Raw genomic sequence first — 23747 nt, 5'->3', positions numbered from 1 at the left:
AGGACTGAAGGGAGACTCGGTACTTCCCTGCATCGCCCGGATGAGAAAACTCCCCAGCGCCGTGCCTTCCTGCGGCCCTCATGTGGGTGTTGCTCTGGAAGTATGCGCTGGTGCTGCTGGGCTCCGGGAGCCCTGGGTTCACTCCCGTCCCATCCCATCGGGCTGTTTGTCTTTGCAAATGTCACTGCAGCCAGCTCTGAGGCACCGGCTTCCTGCTCAACAGGCTCTGGGCTCGGGACTGAGAAAGCAGTGCCACCTTTTTGCAAGGAGCTTTTCAGAGTTGTGAGACTTAAGGGGTTTTTTTGTAGGGGGGGGGTTGTTTGGGTTTGTTTGTTTTGGAAAGGTTGTTAATGGTGGTTTTTTTTTGTTTTGGCTTGGATATTTGGGGTTTCTTTAAGAGAAACATAATGATCCCCCCCATGGGAAGTACTTATTAGGTATCTTGTTTCTTGAAAGATCAGATTTTTCTGATTCTTGGTTTGACCAAATTACACCTATCTTTATGACTCATGTTTGTGCAGCATGTGAATTTCTGAATGATGGGACATCTCTCCTATGACTCCACAAGCAACAAGTCATGAACTTGTCAGGCTTCATTGTTGCTGTGTAAACTTTTAAAATGGATTTTCCATGTACCAAGAAAATTGAAGGCAGCTATTTTTGTCTCATTTTCCTTCACAATCACTGTTTTCCCCTCTTCTGTTTATAGGACATTGACCTCTTTTTATGGAGAAGGAAAGTAATTTTCACAGTGGCACTCAATGACATGCTGCAGGACTCCATGTGATGGTTACTTTGCGTTGGCTTCCTTTAATTGAGACAGCTGGAGTTTTCCTGTGAGGAGCTGATTTGCCTACCCATTTGAGACATAGTGACAGCAATTGAGGAAAAAGGCATGACATGATTTTCTGAGATATTATTGTTAAAAATCTTTGGCTGAAGTGATTAGCAAGATTATGCTAGATACTCAACTGTCCCATCCTGATAATTCTTCATGGCCAAGAAGAGGAAGGTAGAAAGAGAGATGCCTTATTCAAATTCTGTAAGCCATGCTGTGTTTTAGCTCTCTGCCCTCTTCAGTGTGCTTGGCTGCTCACCACTGCTGCACTGACATCCTCTGCTCAATTCTTTTTGTGCTGGGGCAACCTCACTTCAGTGTAAATTTGAGGCTCTTGCAGTGGTTAATCCCAGATTGAATAATGGTAATGCAGAGTGGCCTTGATACTCACATCTATTTCCTGTATCAGTTAGTGAGGACAGAGTGAGGACATGCAATGTTCTTAATAGGAGATCCATGTAAAGGAAATCTAGATGTAGTTTCTTCTCAGCGAGTTTCCCAGGACAGAGGGTGGATGTAAATGTTGCTGGACTTCACAAATCCTCTCTGAAGGCTGAGGTGAGACTGATGGTAGAGAGGAGTGGAGGCTGGTACTGCTGGGTGCCCGCCTTCCTGGCACTGCCCAGGAAGCAAAGCTGGGCTCGTGGCTGCAGGGATGAGGGGCTCCATGCTGGTGATGGATGGATGGATGCCATCAGTCCATCTGAGCTATGTCAATGCCATGTGTACCTTGAGGTTAGTGAAGGTGCAGGCCACACACGTTGTCCTGGGAATTTTAAGTATTTATTAAGCCAGAATAGATCCTTTTTCTGTGATGAAGGTGTTGGTTAAACCTGCCCACTGAACAGTTAACCTGTTTTGAAATCAAAACTCTCTGTAAAGTTTCTGTGTAATGGATAAATATTTGCCTATAATTCTGCAAGTTGGTATTGTTGGACTGACTGAAATCAACAAGTGCTGTGGGTTGAAACTTGCCAGACCAGACGGCTCCCTCACCCACTGTTTTTAATGGGGTTGTGTACATGTTGGTGAATCTGTGTCACTCTCTGCAGCACACAGCCCTCGGAGGTGACTTCAGGCTGTCTCTGCTACATCCTCTGTTAGCTGACACAGGTTGTGCTGGGGGATAGGATGTCAATGCATCACGTGCTGCCTGGAAGAGCAGTTCATGTCTTCTGACTTCTTTAACTTAATTCAGGCTCGGGCTGTTTGTGGGGGTTGATTGTTTGCTTTTTGCCTTGAGAAGCTGTGTGTGCATCACTGCCATGGTGCTGGGCTGTGCACTGCCCATGTACTGGAGAGTGCTGCTCCGGAAGGGCTGGAGGCAGCTTTATGGGTAACTTAACTTTGACAAAGAACAGCAGATGTGTTCTTTTGGTACAGTGTCCAAACTGCTGTTGCTTGAAGTCAGCAGTGCAATGTACTTGACATGTGCTCTGTCAAGAGTTAAAGTATCTGAGATGGTGGTTGCTGTCTGAATCCTGCTTCCAGGTGACCTTTGCAGTGATGTCAGGAAATGCCTTTTCCTCAGCTGCTTGTACAGCTCTACAGCCCACAGCCATTTAGATTGGATGGTGATAAAAGTTAAAAGTTAGTTTTGGTTTGTTTTTTTGTGTTTGGAAAGCTGGCAGGATACTCAGCAGCATTCACAGCCCATCAGGGAAAAATCCTTGCCCTGAAGAGATTTAACAGTGCTCCTGTGGCCTTGGTGACGGCATGGAAAAACGCATAAAGGAGAGCTAGAAAATGTGAGTTCTGTTTTTGGTGGTTAAGAGAGATCAGTGCTCACAGGGTGCCATGACTTTGGGCTAAGAACTGCCATTTGATTGGCAGTAATTTATTAAAACTCGATGGATCTAATTTGGCTGCCTCTGCTCTTTTAAAGACTGGCCCATCAAGAGTTCTGGGCAGAGCTCACCTCTTTCCTTCCTTTGGCTCCTTTTCCACCAGAAATGGAGTAGTGTCAGGTGCTACCATGTTGAAATGCACTTATGTGTATGTTTGTATTTTTTGGAGGGTGTCTTTTTTTAAGTGGATGTCACATTTGCCTCAGAGGCCAATGTGATGCAGCATTTTATTTCTGTAGCAATTGAAATGCAGAAATTTTACATAATTTACTGTGATTTGGCCATAGCAAAGAAGCATGTGAGGAGAATTTACATCTGTTTCCATCCTTAGTAAAAGGTGAGGTGCCTGGACTTAAACATGGGTGTTCTGTGACCTAAATCTGTTCATGCTGAAGTCATTTGAACTTAGACCAATGCTGAGCAGTATTCTGTAATCTTTTTGCTTCCCTGTGCTTATTTTCTGTATCTTTGAATTGAACATTGTGGGGTAATCCTGCTCATGAGTAGTGTCAGATGACAAGTTTTATTGTGTTGCATTGCAGAGTGTGGTGACTTAGCAACTTTATCTTTGAGGATTTGTCAGAGGCTGAAGGGACAAGTAAGCTTTGGTGTGCAGCAATGTAGGAAATCCATTTTGGAGCTGATTGCAAGCTATTTCTTCAGGTCTGTGCAGTGGAGTCTTTAGATGAGTTTGCTTTCTTGATTAAATACGGATTTTCAAAAAATTTTTCATATACTGCATTTCTCATCCTAACCTATTGTTCAGGTCTGCTGTGCACTTGTCTGCTGTTGTGCCTTTCTGCAGTAGCAACCCCTAAGGAAAATTTTGCCAAGAGATTTTGAGAAAGAGAAAAGATTAGTTGTATTTACAATGTCTCATCAGAAGAATGAGAATTTGCTTCCTGCAGAAATGGCTCCATGCCCTGGGACCCAACCATGGCCCAGAGTGCAGCAGCTCATTCCCCAGAGCCTCCCCTTGCTGGGGCAGGGAGCTGCTGAGGGAATTCCCTGCGGAGGGGCTGGAATTTCTGCTTTGTCCTGAGGCAGCAGAGGCGCTGCTGACAGCTGACCTGGCTCTTCTATTCCTTCAGCAGCTTTTCTGCTTGGCACCTGAATATGGCCCAGCTCTTTGTGAGAGGGGGAAGCCAGGCCAGTACCCAGAGACTGTTCAGGCTCCATCTACACCTCACAGCAGCAGCCTCATGCAGCCTTTGTTGGGAAGAGTTTCTTGCATGTTCAGAAATCAACATATTTAGAGTTGCTTTTTAAAGGAGTATTAATCATACAAGTGCACTTGTATAGCTTTAGGCATGGAAAAAGGTGTGATTTTTCAAATCTGATGAAAGGTTTATGTACTTAATTATAATTTAATTTTAAATGCTTCTCCTCTATCTCTTCTTCAAACGAATGCAGAAACAAATAACCTCCAGCAGAAAGATACCTTTTTTCAGTAGATATTGGAGGTTATGATTTTTAAAAAGAGCCACATTGCACAAAGTATTTACATCAGTGCTACATTTCATACTGAGAGTGTGCTGTCCACAGAAATCCCCAGGTGGTGGGCTGTGTGTTGGTTATGAGCTGTGTGATGGTTCTTTGTTTTTCTACAAGAATATTGTAGCAATAGTTTTGCTCTGGAAGAATGAAAATGGCTTGGAAGAAAGTTGGCTGTTGTCTGCAATGAATTCACAGTGTTCTCAACAAGGACTGTATTACTTCACATGTAAGAAAATGCCATGAGAGTCAAATCTATATGTATAGCCAAAGAAATAGTTGGTTTAAGTGGTAAAGGGAATTTTGAGCTTTAACTACTTTCTGAGTTACTGGTGAAATTATAAACAATATCTTGTTTTGAGAATGACTTCAAGTTGGCTTGGACATGCTCAGTAATCTGGTGGCCAGTACTGGTAACTGGTACTTTTGAAACTTTGTTTTCCCAGTGTTTTAGACTCCATTTCCAGAATAAGCTCTGCTGTCATTTGCTTTTGACAACAGAATCATTGCAATGTTGTGAAGTGAATGGTTGTTTTAAAATCAAGTTTGCATGTTAATTTGTTTGTACTTGTATTCCTTGCTCAATGATGCCATTGCATATAATTTTGTAGTGTGTCTTGTATTTTACTCCATTTATGTGAATTGTTGGCTCAAGTTATAAATAATCCAAAATCCAGTGTAGCTGACTGGGGGATTTATGAGTTAAAATTGAAACCTGGTCCTTATGCTACTGTTTGTGTGGTATTTTATGGCTGAGACACTTTCTTGAGTTTAAAAAAAAGAGGCCATTAAAATGAAAATTTACTGCTTCATTTGTTTGATTATCTTGAAAGTTAATCCTAATTTAACATGTAAAAAGGTGTACTTGTAGATACTTCAGATTTGTATAACATCTGTGTATGGGGAATTGAGTATCTGTTCCTCTGGGTTATCACTCGTCTGCTTGGATTTCAGTTGAGGAGCTGAGAGTGTGATAGGAGCACATGCTGAACTCTTTAGGGTATTTTGAGGCTTCACCTAGTTCACCTGGGCAGGGCCATTACTTTATTCTTTGCTTAGGAAAGGAGCAGCAGTAGTGCTGAAATTGAGAATAATAATTTAAATTCTGACCTTTGGTATTTTCATCCCATGCTTGAGCAAAGTCTCTGTCTATGGAGCATGCATATTTTGGGGGTCTGACCCTGCAAGGAGGTTCAGGTGCATTGTCATCTTGCTTTCAAAAATTATGATGCAGCATAAAGAAATCAAAATACTGTTTTCCTTGTTGTTGAAAACTATTGTTAAGCATGTCAGAGATGACAGAAGTTGTTTGAACTAATGATGGTAGTACATCAAAGTGTATAAAAGACAGAAGCATTGCCATCCCAACCTCATTTTACTGTGTTGCTGCATATTAGTGTAACTTGTGGTTTGTTCCAGCACCTATCCCTGCACTTCAGCTCCATCAGCCTCTGATGCTGTTAACATCTGGGTAACACTTGCTGTGATATTCTCACTTCTGAGTGTACTGGTCATTCACTAAATATTTATAGAGTCCTTTGGTTTTGATGTTGCAAGATAAAAAGGGTGAGTTTTCTGTCATCTTTTGTATTCAAAGGCAAATAATACATTGAAGCTGCTGATTATTTAAAATATTATCACATCAAGAAGTTCCTTTGTACTTGGGTCAGTGCTGATGTAACTGTTTCTAGGAGTCTGGAAAACCTTGCAGAGTTCACTGCTGGCTTGTTTAGACTAAAATGCTGTGCTCTAAGTGCAATGATCATCTACCAAAGATGTGAGAATGTGCTCAGGAAGGATTTGTTACAACATGTGCAGTATCTTATCCTTTGAGTTAAATAGAACAAGATGTATTAAACAAGCATGAGCATGAGACCTGGCATATGTCCTTGTTCTTTTTAAATTTTTTTGCATTCTTACTTGTGTTATTTGAAACCAAGTGTGTGGGTGGAGAGAAGAAGAGAGAGGGGCTCACCTGTGAGATCTCCTGGTAGCAATGTACTGAAGTGTGGACGGGGAAAGAGAGGAACATTCAACAGCAGTTTCTGAAGGTGATGGAGAAAAAGATGATTAATTTGTCAAAGGGACTAAGGCTAAGTATCTGTCAGGATTTAAAAAATGCAAGTGGGAGTGGAATTAGACCTCCCAGACAGGGTGCATGAAAGGAACCATCAGGAATTGCTGCAAGGTCTCCTGCTGTGGTGCTGCAGCTCCTGTGAGGAGTCAGCAGTGATGTGGTACCACAACTTCCCTCTCCTCAGTGAGCTGCAGTGGGATGGGAGGAGTGCACGAGGCTGCAGCCTTGAGTTCGTGTCTAGGGATACAGTGAGCTTTCAGTTTATAATAATTGGATTTTTTTCAGTGAGTCACCTTCAGCATTGAAAATTTGCTTGCATTTCCTGCTCTTAGACCCAGCAACAAGAATCAATAGTTTGTTTTCACTTGAATGCACCTCTGTCTAGCAATGGTGAATAATAGTGCAAGGGAAGAAAATAATCCATGTGTTTTAGTTTGTGACAGTTTGACTGCTGGAAAAAGACACCAAAGGGAAATTCAAAGTGAAATGTCTCAACACTCTGGGGACATGAAAGTGACTGATGAGCTTGCTTTTACTGCTTTACTCCACCCACATCCTGCTAATAGAGGACATGGCAGCAGGAAGTCTTTGGGATCTTTGGGAATGCAGAAGCCAACCCCCTCCCTTCACTCCCTTTATTTTTAGATTTTGTTTTCCCTGTGGTAAAATCTTTGGAACCGGGGTGAGCAGTGCCCATGGTTAGATAGAAATGTGACTCAGTAGTGCCTTGTGTGCAGTGATTCGGGAGAACAGCAGGAATTGTCTCTCACCCTGTGGCTGGAGGTTTGGGATGTAATTCCAGTGTATAGTTCTGACATCATGTTTTCTTCTTCACATGGATGAAGATAGTGAATTGATGCAGAACTGTTTTTCTTTTAACTATTGGAAGAAGTGGAAAAACCATTGGCTAAACGTAGCATCTAAATTTAGACATTTGAATTAGCAATGCAGGAAGCAGTAGTGTAGCAAACAGCTCAGTTCCTCCGGAGCACTGCTGGCTGGCAGCATAGAAAATCTGGGCACTTAACAGATGCAGGCATCTCTTTACACCTCCTGGGAATGTGTGTGGGATGCTTCCTCTGGATAATCCTTAAGCCAAGGCTAAACTGGCAGTTTAACTTTCCTCAGAATTCCCAGTGAATGGGTTTTCACTAGGGATTTTTTTACTTGTAGGTTTTTTTCTTTGGTCTGAATATTTGCTTACAGTGGGGTTTGCTTCCACAGCTGTTCTGCATTTGGTTTCCGTAGTGGTGAGGAATGTGGTGTGCTGCAATCAAAGCTGAGACTAACAGTCTATTGTAGAAATAGGATTGTAAGGGAAAATTCAAGCAGTTACTTTATTACAGCAAAGATGTGTGGGTTGATGGTCTTGGTAGAATTCAGTTCAGTCTCATGGTACAAGAAGAAATTTCATTACATGTAATAATTAGCTTTTGAAATAAAGAGGATTATCTTTCATTTTAATCACCCTGCCTTAATAGCAGGGAAGAAAAACCATTTTATAATAGTGCCAACTCTGTTCTCTGTGTTTTCTAAAATGACATTTTAATTGAATTTTATATTTATGGGACTGATACTTAAAACTTGTCATTCTTGTGGATTCTTACCTGTTTCCCCCGTATATTAACCAGCTGTATTTTTAAAGACTGTAAGCTTCTGTCCTGCTCTCTTGCCAAAAAAATTTCCACAAACAGTTCCTTGTGAAGAGAATTATTACTTACACTGGGCACTTTTAACTGCAACTCTTTAATATTCAGCCACATTTCTCTTGTTAACACAAAGCATCGTATATATATGCTTCATATCCAGTATGTGAATAGCTTGTAAATAAATTACAAAACTAGGTTTAAATTCATTAGTACTTAGCAAAACTAATGGATTGTAATCAGTGTGATGGCTGATGATAGATTGTGCTGTGCCAGCAGGGAACTGGCTCCCAGAAGAAGTTACACCAGCTCAGGAACGACTAGAGACTGGCTGGTGAACATGTTCTTCTCCAGATGCTTTTTTAATTCCTTCAATTAACTTGATTAAGCAGCTTAGCTTAAGTAAGCAGAATTTGTGACTTGGAAGTTCTCCCGTGTAGTATTTTCCCAGTGCCTTAGGAATGAATTCCTTTAATGCTGTGTCTGTGTAAGGCAGGCAGCCTGGTCTCACACAGACACAGGATGGTGTGTGCTTAGTATGAGGGGCACACACAGGGGAGGTGCTTCCCCTCCCTGCACTTGGTTCTTGGCAGAAGTCATAAATCACAGTGATTGCTGCACAGTGCAATTGAATGGAGCCTGACTACCTTATTTTTTATTGGTGTTGGAAGTTCCCTCCTGCTTAGATCACTCTGAATCCTCCCTCAGGAGAGAGGGGAACACTCTCTTCTCTGTGCCCTGTGGTTCCCAAGCAAGGGAATTGCATTTCCTAATTGTACCACCAGTGTCCCTCCCTCCGAGGGAACCCAGTGCATTCTCTTTTCTACCCAGTGATTTATCTTCACAGCATGTGTCATTAGGGAATAGGGAAAGGGGTGTTAAATAGGGAGTCAGATGGTAGCACAGAGTTCTTGTCCATCTGTCTGCTTTCCTTGCAGACATCCCCTCCCTTTCCAGCAAGGATGGTGGTTATGTTACAGTATCCTATATTTTTCAGAGCGCAGAAAAGTGGCCTCAGCTGGAACCAATTTCTATCCTACACATCCTTGTGGTACTGGGGAACCCACCCATCAGTAGCTACTGCAGCACCACCAAGTATTGACTGCTTAGTATTGTGGCAGCCTGGAGCTCTGCAAGGCTCAGCTCTTGTGTTTACAGCTACTGACTCAACAAATTATTTTCCAAATTGGAAATCATTCATCCTGGTCCCAGCTTGCAGTTTTTGGTATAAATATAAGTTATTTCTGCAGTATCAGAAGTTGCAGTGTCTTAAACAGATTGTCATTAAAGCCATGCAGTAATTTCAGAAATTTAGACCTATGTTTACAGGTGAGGGGTTTTTTTTGCCTTAGGAGAATTTCAGAAAGGGGCTTGACACCACATATACTTTTTCAGCTCCCCTTGATTATGCTGTGTTAATAAGATGATAATGTATTCTAATAATTGCTCATGAGTCTGCTACCTAATGAAAGGTGAGGGTTGAGTGTGCTTCCATATGCTTGTCTTTCCAGCAGTGCCAGGTGGGGAGGTGAATATCTGACAAGGATGCTAAAAAATGGATAAAATTTTAAGCCAGATGTGACTTCCCAGTATTAAGGAAACTGACAGTGGGATGTACAGGAAAAGGAGGGGAAGGGATGAAAAGGAGAGGGGAAACTAGAAAGACTGGGATTGTAACAAAAAGCTGTTAGCTATAGATGTGATGAAGATTATATGTGAGGCAATTGAAAGTACTTGTGTTTTCCATTCTTTCCTTCACTGTGGAGGAAGGCCTCTGTTCATAAGAGAGAGTCTTCAGGTGGTTAGAAGTGTTAATAGACTTCTGGGTTTTAATGCTCCATTAAACTTTCACACTGTGTAAATTATTTTCTTCAAACTTGCCTCTATTTTTGATTCTTGACTGTGAATTGTGACAAGAGTTCATACTAAATATGAGAATGCACAACTCCTCTGGACCCCATGATTCTTGTGTAGCAATTTCTGTGTCCACACAGCACTTCAGGAAACAGTTTATCTGTTCCAAGAATGGTTGGAATTTAAACCCCCTCAGATTTCCAGTATCCTTAGATATTTTTTTCCTTAACCTCTTGGCCAAAAGACTTGGTTTCCTCCTCTGAAACTATTTGTAGTGTTTGTGCAGTATCCCACATGATTTTATATTCAACAGTGGTGTGTTTTGTACGTCTTGCAAGTCTTCTGCAGCAGTAAATTGTTGTTTGAGAAGTGGAAGTTTGTATTTAGGCTCAAGTGAGCATCTTGGTTAGTTCAAATGGTTCTGGAAGGATCTTTGTATAAATCTCCTTCATTTTATGCTACTTGTGCTGCTCTTGAGGATGTAGTAAGCAAAAACAAGTTTGGCTCTGATGAAGTAGAAAAAAGAATAATTTTCCCAGTATTTGTTCAGGAATGTGGGATATACTGAGTGTGTAAGAGTTTTTATAACTCAGTTTTATAACTCAGTGGGAAGATGACTTATTTTCCTGGAGGCAGTCCTTTACTTTTAAAGACACTTCTAAATGTTACTTTTATTCTTTATCAAGCTGGAAATCAAGATGATCTGTATATCCCAATACAATCTAGGGTTTTGTTTTTCCAGAATAAAAAACTCAGAGCAATTTGTTTTCAGTATATTCCACCTGTTGCTGAAGATTAACTTGTAATTACTGATGTGCTTTCTCTTTGTCTAAAGTGCTGCTGATCCAAATTTAGACTGAACACATTTTCCTCCAGGGCAGAGCAGGTCCCTTCCTGAGTTATTGGAGAATCAGAGTCTGGCAGATTTAGATCATGTCTGGAAGATTTTCTGCCATCATATCAAATATAGGGGGGTTGTACCGAGATTATTTGGAGTACACTATATTTTAATTTTTAATATAGTTTTTTGCAAGACTTCCAGAACACAATGTTACTTATTTTATTTCAGCAGCAGTACACCTAAAGATTAAGTATAAGTAGTATTAAGACTAGTATATTTTTATTCACATCAAAACTTGCATGCTGGTGCAGTTTTCTTCCAAATAACTTTCAATGTTTTTCTCCCTTTTCATCCAATGCATTAAAGAAGGAAATATGGTGAGTAATTAATTGTTACAAATAAAATACTGCTTAAAAAAAATTCCCTTCAGAAGAGTGCTTAGTAGAGGGAACTAGAGTGTAAAGTTATTTTGGGAAATACAAGCCTTGTGTTTGAGCTTATAGATCACACTTTGTGTTGAGAGTTGCCCTGTAGGCAGGCACAAAGCTGATTTATTTTTATCCATACCTCTATTAGGAAGTCTGGTGTGGGCTTTTTAAAGTACTTTCCTGTGGTCAGAAATACCTGGAATTGTTGGCACTTGCAGCATGAATTTCTTTGAGGGTGTGCATTGTTAGGTCAGTAATAGAGAGATGTCAGTGCTACTCCAAGTAGCAACTTCTTCCACCATGGCTTTTCCTAGTTGGAGGCCCTCTCTGATTTTAACACTGCCAAGTCTGGTATAGTTTTTCTCCATAGAACAGTACTGATTTGAAAAAGCAGCCTTTCTGCTTAATCTGGCTCTAGGACAATGAAAGAGCCAGAAAGAAGATCACATTCCACACAGCCAGCAGGGCTTCAATGAGGGCAAACTATACCTGGCAAATTTAGTGGCCTTCTCTGGTGAGATTATGGCATTGGTGGATCAGGGAAAGCAAAGGATATAATCTACCTGGATTTATGCAAAGCATCTAACACTGTCCCACAGGACATCTCTGTTTCTAATCTGGAGAGATGTGGATTTGATCAAATAATCACTTGGGGGATAAGGAGCTGGCCAGAGCAGGGGGCCCAGAGATTTTATGGATGCCCCATCCCAGGAAGTGTTCAAGGCCAGGTGGGATGGGGCTTTAAACAACCTGGTCTAAGGACAGGTGTCCCTGACCATGACAGAGAGGTTGGGACTAAATCTTAAAATCACAGAATATCCTCAGTTGGAGGAGACCCAACAGGATCATTAAGCCCAACTCCTTCCTGGCCCTGCACAGGGCTCTCCAAGAGTCACACCATGTGTGTGAGAGCATTGACCAAACACTTCTTGAACAGGCTTGGTGCTGTGCCCTTCCCTGGGGAGCCTGTTCAGTGCCCAACCACCCTCTGGGTGAAAAACATTTTCCTGATACCCAAACTGAACTTCCCCTTACTCATCTTTGTGCTATTAACCCAAGTCCTGCTGATCTTTAAAGTGCCTCCCAAACCAAGCCATTCTGTGATTCACCACTGTGAGACCCATTCTGGGTTCTCACCAAGATGGCCTTTGTTTCTTCAGGAGTTAGATTTTTGACATGGGGACATAACTGTCTGTGAATCTTTAACCCCTTAAAGCCCTGTGCCATTCCCCCTGCCCTCTCCTGTGTTACCAAGTGCCCTGCTTCCTAAATGTCCTAAATAAATAAAAACAGACACAAAAATATTACTTGGTAAAATGAAAAAGCTTTTATAAGCATGAGGAAAATAAATTTTGTTGCTTAGAGCTTAGGCAGTTTGTTTCTATGATATTACTTTCTCCATTATCTCCACTTGTCTGTGCAATTGTTCTCTGCTGACAGATGGGCTTTAGCAGTGGCTGGTGTTTGAAACAGATGAAATTCATTGCTGTTGCTTAAATAACGTGGGGTTTTGCAAAAACATTTATTTGTTTAACAGGAAGTTATTTTGTTGTTTTGTCTTTTGTCAGCACTCCAAAGAAACTTGATTCGTTGCATCACCTGGGAAATACAGATTCTGTGCAATCTGATTTTGTCATATTGTTTCCTTAACATATGTGAAGTGTGTTTACTTAATTTCTGTTGTTTAGAAGAAGGAACTGTGGGACTGATGAAGCATTGCTTCCTGGTTTTGTGTCTTGTGGCTGACTTGACATGAAATCTTCAGGACACACTGCCTGCAGTTGCGGCTTTGATGTGAGCTCCTTCTCATCAGGGTTTCTTGGCATGATGTGGCCTGGCAGCCCAGCCTGATGTTCCATGTGCTCACTTCCAGGATGTCTGTCTGTCCTGTAGGAACAGTTATTCCTGAGCCTGCTGCTGCCCTGTCAGAGTTGGCTGAGGCTGGCTATTGACTGAGGTAGCTGAGGGGGAGGGACTGGGAGGGATGCAGATGGTGTGATTGTGTAAGTCTATTTTCCTATTAAACAAAAGAATACGCTTTTGTTCAGCATCAAACTTGTTCTCGTGCGTTCATCTCCTGCATGTTTGTGCAAGAACAATGGCTGGGTTCCCTCCAGCCTTGGCCTCCCCCTCTCACTCTGCAGCCCTGACTGGGGCAATGGGCCTGACCCCATATGCATTTGTGTGCATTGTGGTTTGTCCAAGGCAGCCTTTGGGGGCATCTCATCTGCATCAGTCTGCTCAGTTCACAAGGGGAACAATGCCTCCAGCTCTTGCCTGCTGTGTTTGGCCAGAGGCATGGTCTCTTTGTGTCACTGGGCTGCTGCAGCACTGCTGGAAGAATGAATGACATCCAGGTGACATCAGGAACTGCCTCTGATGGGCTGATTCAGCTGAGCACATCTCACAGGTGTTGTCTAACTGCTTCAGTCCAAAAGGGAATTACACAAAGTAGGACTGGGGTGCAGAGATGATCACAGAAGTATCGTGGTCATTCCAGAAGCATTGCAAATTTTAAGCTGGTGGTGAATGTATTTTTATAAAAGATAGTGAGGCAAGGCCCTGGAATCATCCACTGCAGTGCACAGACAGGCACTGTGAGAGTGGAGCCATCTCTGGCCCATCTGCAGTAGCCTTGTGATGTTGTCGATACCCACAAAGCTGCTACTGGCAAGTGTTCCTCCTTAGCCCCATCCTTACCATGGTACTGGTAACAACCAGTTGCAGACCAAGGTTCCCTTATGATTTACAAAGGCCTTGCTGAACTTGGAAAACACTGGCACAATCAAAGACTGAAGCTTGAGCTGAGGGGCCAAATTTTCACTCCAGTGTGATGTTACAGTTTCTGCAGTTGCAGTAAAGTTCTGGTGAACCATTCTGTCAAGCCAGAGGAGCCCTCATCTGCCTGCTTGTCACTTCCTACCATCTGCAGGCCTTCCCTCAGTCTGCTCAGGGATCATCTCTGGCGCGTTCCCTGGGATTTGCAACTGGCTAGACTGAGGAATGATGCTTTCCAGGAGTATTTCTCTCATTTATGGCTTTTTAACTTATTTCATTTTAAAGGCCAACTGGCTCCGCTGCACATTACAGCAAAAGGAACTGCAGTAAAAGAAAGGCAGTGGAAATGTATTCAGCCACATTTTGAGGCTGTCACTTAATGGATGTTCTGATTTGGAAACTGAAGCTGTAGGGCTATTGATCCTCTACAAAGCTGTAGAGGTAAAATGTAAAATGAATTGTCTAAAAAGAGAAGGGTTAAGCTGATGAAAAGTAAAAATGACCGGTGAGAAATTGCAATATCAAAATTTAATTATTCCTTGGGTTTTAAATCTCATGTGTGTGACACCTATTGGTATTACTTACTTGGTGAAGCATGGTGAGTAGAAATATAAAATGGCAAAGGATCTTGTAAAATGCACAATGGAGCTGAAAGCATAATTTTCAATTTAGTGTTAAGCCTTTTTTGAGTGTTAATTTGCTCTTTTGATACAACCCTGACACTTGAATATTAAAAATGATCACATCAGCTGTTTGGAATAAACAAGAAGGTATTTGCTATGACAGAAGGGTGGAAGATGAATGATTTTGAAGAGAGAGGAAGATGTAAGCAGAAGCTCATGCCTGTGCTGAATTCAGACATGAAGTTTAGCTGTGCCCCTTAGGGCAGTTTGAAGTGACTGTGGAAATTTGCTCCATGGTTTGGACTGTTGCCTAAAGGAATGGTTCTACTTTTGAGGTTTTAATTTTTTTTCTCTCTCTTTCCTTTTGCCAGAGCAAGTATTTACATAACTGTCCGGTATTCTAGATCAGAGGGCTTATTCACCTGAAAATAACCTGGCAAAATAAAACACTACATTTTACTCACTTTAGGTTTCTGAAGCAGACCCATTTCAAGGCCATTTGAATGCAGGTGGCTGAAGACAAAAGGGAGGAATGACTAGGAAAGGGTGGTAGAAAGGATGTAGCAGCTTGAACATCTGTACCCTTTGGTAGTTGTGGGATTGCATGGATATTCCTGTTATATACCCTGGAAAGAAAAGTGCTGTTTCCTTTCAGGAACTTAAGAACTGAAATATCTCTAGTTTTAAAGGACTTGTGTAGTGAAAAAAGTAGTTTTTATTGCATTGTGTTACTATATTTGTTTTTTCAAATTGCATTGCTGTATTCTGAGAAGTGATTACACAGAAAAACTGTTTACAGACTTGAAGTATTTTCAGTTCATGTTTCTCCAGAATAGAAATGTCTTTATCTAAAACCAACTTTCAGCATGAAAAGGGAGAATTACAGAAACACATGCAGAGAAAGGAAGGCATAAAACCAACCTAAAACCTCAAGTCAGCTCCATTCCAAAATACAGTAGATGGAAGTATTTAAAAATATACATTCCACTGTATTCATTGCTACTCAGGATTCTTTCTGCATTCTTCATCATATGACTAAACTGCTTCTAAGTCAGATGGTACAGATGGTATGGTATTTCAGATTATTCTAATTCCAAGCAGCTAAATGCGCAGTCTTTTAATAACAAGCTTATCCTGATTTTTGAAACAATTACATTTTTGTAACATTACAAAACAAGTTACTCTTTATGGAGGAATGTCCTTGGGATTTTCAGGATTTGCATTCCTTTCAGGAATTGAAGAAGTCATGATTTACTGCTGCATTGTTCATCCCACATATTAAATGTCACTTGCTAAGTGTGCATGCAGCAGCAAATTTTGTCTGTAGCACAGGACAGCTTGGAATAGCCAAGCATTTTTGTCTGGTTGCATTGTTATTGCATATTCCCAGTTTGACCAAGGAAGCCTACACTGTTGATTTATTGCCTATTCTGAACAATGTTGGATACCAGGATCTATAGTTGAGTCCAGGCTACCCAGTCTCTTTAAGTGCCAAAAATGTGCTTAATTCATTGTCACCCTCAAAACAGTGTTGTCATGGTTATGTAGCTGTTTGCACACTGGGAGCAAAGCTGATAGACACTGGGCCTTGTGCCTTCACATTGTCTGGCTGGGGGTAAAAGTCCTTGTCCTTGAGCATATATAAACCCCTATCGATCTGCCCAGCATAGCACATCATATGTTTTTCTTCTTCCTATTCCTTCTGTAGGGACTTTGGGACTGGAGTTACATTCAGAGTGTTCAGATACTGTGTCTGTTCTGTTCAGGCATCTGGGGAAGGAGCAGTTCTGGTGCCCACAGAGCAGTGGCCTTGGTTCAGTGCTGCCTCTCTTGGCATTCAGGGGTCCCTGCTGGCTGGTGACAAAGCCCATGTTGGCAGGGGAGGTGGCACTGAGGTCTGGCTGCAGGAGGAAAAAAATGAATGAGGGCCAGCAGCAGAAAGAGTGAGAAGTGCTCTGTAGACATTGGCAATGCTGTTGGGTAGAGGCATCTCCTTCCCTGCTTTTTCTGATGGCTGCTTGCACTGGTCAGTGTCATTAGCTGGGACTCACTTTCTACCTCTCACTCTTTGGGTAAGTGTTATTTTAGGAGGATTAACCTGAGTCCTGGTGTGTTCCTAATGTAGTTTTGAATTGTGTTTATGTGCTGTCATTTCTTATGCATTTTTGTTGAGCTTCCTGCTTGTCTGGTTTGTGATCCAGAGGGAAATACAACTATGAATGCTGAAAGCTGAGTTTGCTGAAAGCATGTTTCTTTTATCAGTTATGTTCTACTGATGCCAGCATACCAAACTTAAGAAATGCACCCTGTTTAATTACAGCAAAGTGATGTCCCAGCAAAGCTTTATGTAGTAAGTGTAATTTGTGGTTTTATTGTGAATGATTTCCCTAAATATTTTAGCAGTATGAATGAAGATACTGCTAAGTGACATGGACACGCTTTTCCTGTTTGGAGTTGTATTGTTCCTGTACAGTGCATTTACTCTGATTGTTGTAGCCTGACAAAGCTCAGCATGAATGGGAAATTGTGGGACAGAAATCATTTAGGCTGCAAAAACCAGCAGTCTTCTCACACAGGGGTAAGTGGTGAAATGCAGTGTTAGTCACTAAACCAATGCAATGGAGAGGTCATCTATTAAACCAGTTTGAAATAGTTTATTGTTTTCTAACTCCTGTAATGGTTTGAAATGACGGGAAGAGCAAAGATTCGGGAAAACCTTTAAAGTAAAGCTATACAGTGAAAATTTATGCTCTTTCTATTTCTGAATATTTATGTATCTGGTGAGAAGATTTAGGCAAGGAAATCTAAGTTTCTCTACTTAGGTGTAAGATTGCAAAAAAAGCAGTTGACTGACACTGTGCTTTGACAAGTTTCTATTGACTCAGGTGATGGTAAGGAGGTTTTACAACCAAGTATTTCTGTAAGTGGGTTGAACACTAACGAGTCTGACAGGAATAATCTGTTGTCCCTGACCCACAGCTTTTGGTAATGCTGGGTAGGTATTGATCCCGTGCTGCAGACAGGAAGCAGCTCTGGGGTACCTTTGCCAGATGAATTGTTGGGCACTCCCCTTCCCTCCTTGGGAGTGTGCATGGCTTTCCCACAGCTGCTGGTGTGAGGAGAAGCTGCCTGCAGATCCCCATGGTAGTGAGGCAGGAGTGACTTTGCTGAGGCATCTGTGCTGCCAGTGTGTGACCTGTGGAAGTGGGGAGGATTTTGTTGGTGAAGACAAGCTGACCCTTGGTGAGCGGTGTCCCTGCAGCAGCAGCTGCTGATAGTGGAGGGCACAGTGGTGCTTCCCTGCTGTGGCTGCCTCAGCTGGGTCTCTGCCATCTGCTTGGTGAAAAAGGACAGGACATGGGCAAGGCCATGGATGATCTGGCTTTTGAGGCACATTGCTCCTGCAAGCACCCAAGGGGAATGTTGTGAGCTGCCAGGAGGACTTTATGGATGAGTTGCTCTCATTGCTGCTGCCTGGGTTGGGAGGCAAGGCTGCTCCTCACATAAAGTCTTCATGTCAGCTGTTGTAAGAAATCGTGCCTGAACAAACCACGTGATATAACATAAACTATTCAGTGCAATATAAAGGCTATTCAGTGCAAATCTCCAATCACCCAGTGCAAAACAACAACTAAATAAACTATTTAGTGCAATACAACAAGCTGCTACTCAGCTCCAGCAACCAGAGCTGCCTAACTATAAGATTTTTCCACTCTTGTTCCATACTATGTCCATGCAAAGCTATTTGGCAAAATATTAATTATCTAATTAATTTATGTGGTAATGGTCATGTGTGATGAAAGACTTCGTGTTGTAAGATACGAAGTACTTACTGAGGGCATCCCAGAGTGCAGACACAGTTGTGTGTATATCAAGGTACTCATAATGATGCATTTTACTCCTCTGAATTACTGATCTATCTATTAGCTGCCTATTTATGTTGCAGTTTGGGGCACATGAGGAAGAATGTCTGTGGCTTGCCAAGTGAGTCAATTCAGTGTTTATGATTTCTTGGTGATTTGCCAGGCAAACATCTGTGCCAAGTTTAGTTTCTCATGTGATCAGGAAGTGATACAGCAGGATGCACTGAGGACTTCCCCGGCTGTCTCCCCTCAGCACCCTGACAGGAATGTGGCAATTGTCTTGTGCTTTAAAGTAGAAATTTTCAAAGGCATGTAGAGCTAAACCTCAAATAGATGTCACTGACGTTCCCTTTGAAAGTCTGACGTGTTCCCTTTTCATCTCCTTTCAAGCTCAAACAATCACTTTTTAAAAGGAATTACCCAATCCTTGAGCATGTATCCTCCAATGAAAGCTTGCTTACAACTTTTACTCCTGTTGCTTCCCTGTCTGTGTATTAGTGTCAGTATTTAATTTCTCCTGGGATTATAGGTGTGGAATAAAGTATTGAACTTGCTTTGCTGGGCCAAATTGGCGTCATAGCATTGAAACAACCCATAAGTGCTTGTGCACTATTGGAAATGGGAAGTATCAGCTTAAATGTAATTGCTGTTTAAAGTTTTGGATTCCCCTTACATGGTTTGGAAAGGAATAAGGGGATTGTTCAAGTTGACCTCACATGGAGAGCTCCTGTGAATTGTGAGTCTTCTTGCAAATGTGATATGAAGGGGTTGGATACATAGGTATATTGTTCAATTTTCAAACATTAAAAGTAGCTGCAGTGAGCTGGTTCTTTTACACTGATGTGTGTGCATATGCTCTTGTGGGAACCAACCACCAGAAAATATTTTCCTGTAATAACTGTAATGTGGTTTTGAAAAATCACCTTTGTACTACTTTTTTTTTCTGTTTTTTTTTAAAGACTAGATGTGGTTTAATGTCTGTATTTAATACATGCAGAAAATACGTTACATGTTATTTGCCATTGGAAATAATAAGAGGACTTCATTCACTTCTCAAACTTGGTTGGATGGTAAATCTTATAGGGTTTTTTTTCCTAAACTTCTTTTTGTTACCTTTTATTGCACTTACATGTTTCTTAGCTTCTTTCAGGAATTGTCTTTGGAATGGGACTGTGCATTTGGAGTAGATGTTCTTTAAAAGGAAGAACACTGGTTTGACTTACCAAGTGAAATATTGCAGGATGTTTTTTGCAAGAATATTTCTGCCCATCTGCTGTTTGGTATTTTATGACAAGCAACTGTCACTTGGGCTCTTCAGCCTCTTGAGAGTGTGGAGATTTTTTGCTTCTTGAAGCATGTCATCACTCTGTCAATAAATAAACAGAGTGGGTCTACTCTGCTATATTTGAGCATTCCTGGATTTGGCAGTGGTTTTGCTAGAGGACAGAAGTATGTCTGCTGCTGCAGATACTGTGTTTGATCCCATGTCAATCATGTATTTGAGTTTATAGGACTTTGTCATAATTTCTACTCCTCTAGTACTTTTAGAGGTTCTTGATTTATCTCTACACACTACTTGAGCTCTGAAATGTGAACAAATCTTACTTATCCAGGCTGCAGAGAAGCTTTTCCTGGTGCTTTTTTGCCCTGTTTATCTGTAGACGCAAAGATATAATACATTTCAAAATCATGTATTCCCCATAATGTGTCTTACTGTGTTCTGGGTCAGCTGAATACTGAAATACAGGAACTGTGGATTAGCATGCTGTCCATTAGCATTGGGAACATCCCCTGTTGCAGTAGCTGCCCATTAGAAATGTCTGCCAAACAAATGAAACAGCCATTCTTCATTTGTCCTTCCATGGCTCCTTTTCCTACTGCCTTCCTTTTTTCTTCTTTTAGCTCCTTTATAAAAAAAAAAAGAACAAAAAAACCTCAAAATCTTGATGAATTTTTGTTGGTTTTCTCCTTTTATTTAGTGTAGCCAGGGTGAATTCAAAAGAAACATTTAAATTTTGCTGCCATTTGCTGTTGGCTGCATTTGTTTTTATAAGAGCAGAGAAGCTGAAGTCTCTGTCACCAGGGCCCAGGACACAGCTTGTCTGGAAATAAAAGATTCTGCCCTGGTGTGTGTCTGGCACTGAACCAAAAGCACAAGTGAAAGTGAAGCTACCACAGCACATAAAGTTTGTCCCTGTTGTTGGGGAACAGCATCTGCCTGCTTTGGGCCCGCTGTGAACTTGGCCAGACAAAATAGGTGGAAGGGCAGAAGGTGAGGAATGTCTGCATCCTATCATGAATTGGAGGAAATGACTGTCTGCGCTGGTGCGCTCCGCATCCTGCTGGCAGCCTGGCTAGCGCTGCAGGACACTGCACAAGGAGGAGTGCATTTAGCTCTGGTGTTTAAAATAGCTCCTAGGGACAAGAAGAAGCGCTTCAAAAACATGCTGTGGGTTTCCTATTGGCTTTCTTGAACTAACTGGAAACTTTCTGCTTTCTTTCAGGAGCATTTTTTACTCTGAAAACATTGCTGCTAAAAAACTCCAAACAGAAGGAGTAAATCCACTCAGCTTGTCAGGTCACTGGCTCTGCGTAACGGTGCTTTCATGAGGTGACGTTGGGCCAAAGTCAACTTTTCTTTCTCCTTTGTAAACCTGCAGCCAAGCAATGGGCCAGAAAATCTCAGGGAGCATAAAGTCTGTGGATGTGAGGGAGCCCCCTTATAGACCCGTGAAACGAGAGCTGAGAGGCCCGGATTTCTGCAAGCCCGCGCGCCTGGACATGCTGTTGGATATGCCCCCTGCCAAGCTGGAGGTCCAGTACAAACACGCCTGGAATAACGAAGATCGCTCGTTAAATATATTTGTAAAGGAGGACGACAAACTGACTTTCCACAGACACCCTGTGGCACAGAGCACGGATTGCATCCGGGGCAAGGTGGGCTACACGCGGGGCCTGCACGTGTGGCAGATCCACTGGCCCACGAGGCAGCGCGGGACTCACGCCGTGGTGGGCGTCTCCACGGCCGACGCGCCGCTGCACTCGGTGGGGTACACGTCCTTGGTTGGTAGCAACAATGAATCCTGGGGCTGGGATCTGGGGCGCAACAAACTCTACCACAACTGTAAAAACCAGCCCGGGGTCACGTACCCCGTCTTTTTGGAACCAGATGAGTCTTTTGTACTCCCAGACTCCTTACTGGTGGTTTTGGATATGGATGAAGGGACGCTTAGCTTCATGGTCGATGGACAGTATCTTGGAGTGGCCTTCAGAGGACTAAAAGGGAAAAAACTTTACCCCATAGTCAGTGCAGTTTGGGGGCACTGTGAAATTACAATGAGATACATCAATGGACTTGACCGTAAGTGTTACCACATTTTTTTTGTTACCTTCTCGATTTTTCTCATATAGAGGTTTTTCTTTCTCCTTCTGCTGTGGGCAGTATGCTGGGGGGAGCAGATTGTTCAGCTGTGATGAGACTGCACCCCGTATTTACTGCCCACAATGAATATATCTCTGTGTCTGGTAATGATGGTATGGATTGTGTCAAAATACCTTCCTTCTTGACAGGCAGAGTGGCAAGAATTCTGTGTCCAAAGAAACTGAACGGGCTGAGAAAAAGATACTGAGAAACTTCCTGGGTATATTTAACAGTAGAACTCTTGTTTACTGGAGGATATGTTTTAAATCTGTGGTTTCCAAATAGGATTTGTGGATCCTGTAAAAATTTCCTGTAGTAGTGGAAACTCTTACTGGGTGTGCATAAACATACTTGAAGACTGGCCAGACAACTTTCTTTCTGTAGTTGCCTTCTCAGAACCCTCAGAAGCAGCTGTGGATCCCAAGAATCTGGAAACTCAGATCAAATACTGCTTTCAGCAGTTTTTCTGAAAGAGAGCTGTGTTCCATAGTTCACTTCAGAAGGTAGTCTCTCTCTGGATATTGTCCAGAAATCCAGGGTTTTGGATAAGCATGAGCTATTTCTGATCTAACAGGGTAATATCTAATGAAATAGTTAGATAACAAGGAGAAGCATGTTGCTGCTGTGACCCCCAGGCAGTGGCCCAGCAGAAGGTGAGTGCCAGAAGTGGGTCCTGTCCAGTTCTCCATGCGCAGGAGGGCGTGGGCTCTGCCAGGTCTGTGCCCAGCTCACACACAGGAGCATGGACTGCCTCAGAACTCCCTGAACTCAGCCAACTTGCAGGCAGCGTGAGCAGGCTACTGGCACGCAAAAACAAGAGCCAAAATTTCTGTTTGGATGATCTTTAGTCCACCTATTCCTTCAGGGTAGCTAAATTCAAAGAATATACTTGGAGTAATACTTCTGTTTCCTTTGGGGGTGTACGTAGAGATGTGAAAAGCAGAGGATCTGTTGCATGGCAGGTAGACCTGTGCTGGTGAGGGCCTGCAGGAAGGGATGCTATTCACTGTCAGCTTCTCAGCTGCTGGAACTGGGGAATAAAAGAATGGACAAGGTAGCAAGTGGACCTCGGTTCTTGTTTAAAACTGTACTATCTGAGGTGTGGTAGGAGCTGCAAATATATAGGAAAAAATAGATGACTGGGCAACATTTTCATGTTATTTTGGGCTCTTCAGATGGAAAATGGTCCTTCAAGAAGACAGTAAGAGCAAGTGTTCAATACTTGCCTTCTAATTAGTAATTTTCTAAAAGAATTTACTATCCTTTTCTATTAGGAAGGAGTGGTCTAAATATTTTTTCTATCAAAAATTAATCTTCTGCTCATTAACCTTATATCTGACATACCAAGTAGAGACAAAATTAAATAGTTTGACCCTGCTTAAGATTACCTTTTCTAAACATCTGTAATAAGCTCTGAGGGAAAGACTTTTTATCCACAGGAGCCCAGCAGGTTTTACAGCTGGATGCTAAATGGCAGCTTCCCAAGTGCTTTCATACAGGGGAATATCCAAGGATCTTAAGTATTTTGCAATTACTCAGCCATTGCAGAATGATGTGCTGACAGTCTTTTTCTTGGATTGTGGGGGAGAGAGACTTTTGCAAACCGAGTATTTGTTTGTGAAAGCAGTTTTTATAATACTGTGAATATCTGCCAAACTAAGCAAAGTACAGCTTAGCTTTGTCCATCACGTCCACACAAGGAATTGTTCTGCATTCCTTTTGTAGCTTTCGCGGGGCTGCTCAAGGGAGCTCTAAGAGGATGAAAACACAGTAGGAGGATGTGAATGAGTTTGGTAGAAATTACAAAATAAAAGGGACTAAGTGGAGAAGGATAGCTGTGGTCTGTGAGATGGCAGAGAGAAAAATTCCCATCTGGTTTCTCATGGGATAATTTTGCTGGAAGAGGCAGGGATAGCTTCCTAAACTATCCCTGAGAAAGTCAAAGTCTGTATTGTTTTTAAACACATAAACCCATGGATAAAAGTTAACTTGTGAACCAAACCTTTATGTACGCCTGAGTGTTAATCTGGTCATGTG

General features: G+C 42.0%; 1 protein-coding gene across 2 annotated transcripts in view; it reads left to right on the top strand.

Annotated features, from left to right (window-relative positions):
• SPSB4 (splA/ryanodine receptor domain and SOCS box containing 4) overlaps nucleotides 1–23747 on the top strand; it is a 95214-nt gene that overhangs the window by 20971 nt on the left and 50496 nt on the right. For both annotated transcript variants that reach the window (XM_074547035.1, XM_005489328.4), the window contains exon 2: nucleotides 20794–21650. In XM_074547035.1, the coding sequence (XP_074403136.1) occupies nucleotides 20957–21650 (694 nt within the window). In that variant the 5' untranslated portion in view covers nucleotides 20794–20956. The remainder of the gene's footprint in view (nucleotides 1–20793; nucleotides 21651–23747) is intronic.

The sequence above is a fragment of the Zonotrichia albicollis genome, chromosome 9 (assembly GCF_047830755.1).
Source record: "Zonotrichia albicollis isolate bZonAlb1 chromosome 9, bZonAlb1.hap1, whole genome shotgun sequence".
NCBI lineage: Eukaryota > Metazoa > Chordata > Aves > Passeriformes > Passerellidae > Zonotrichia > Zonotrichia albicollis.
Note: the sequence above shows the minus strand (reverse complement) of the source record. Positions and strands in the feature narration are given on the sequence as shown.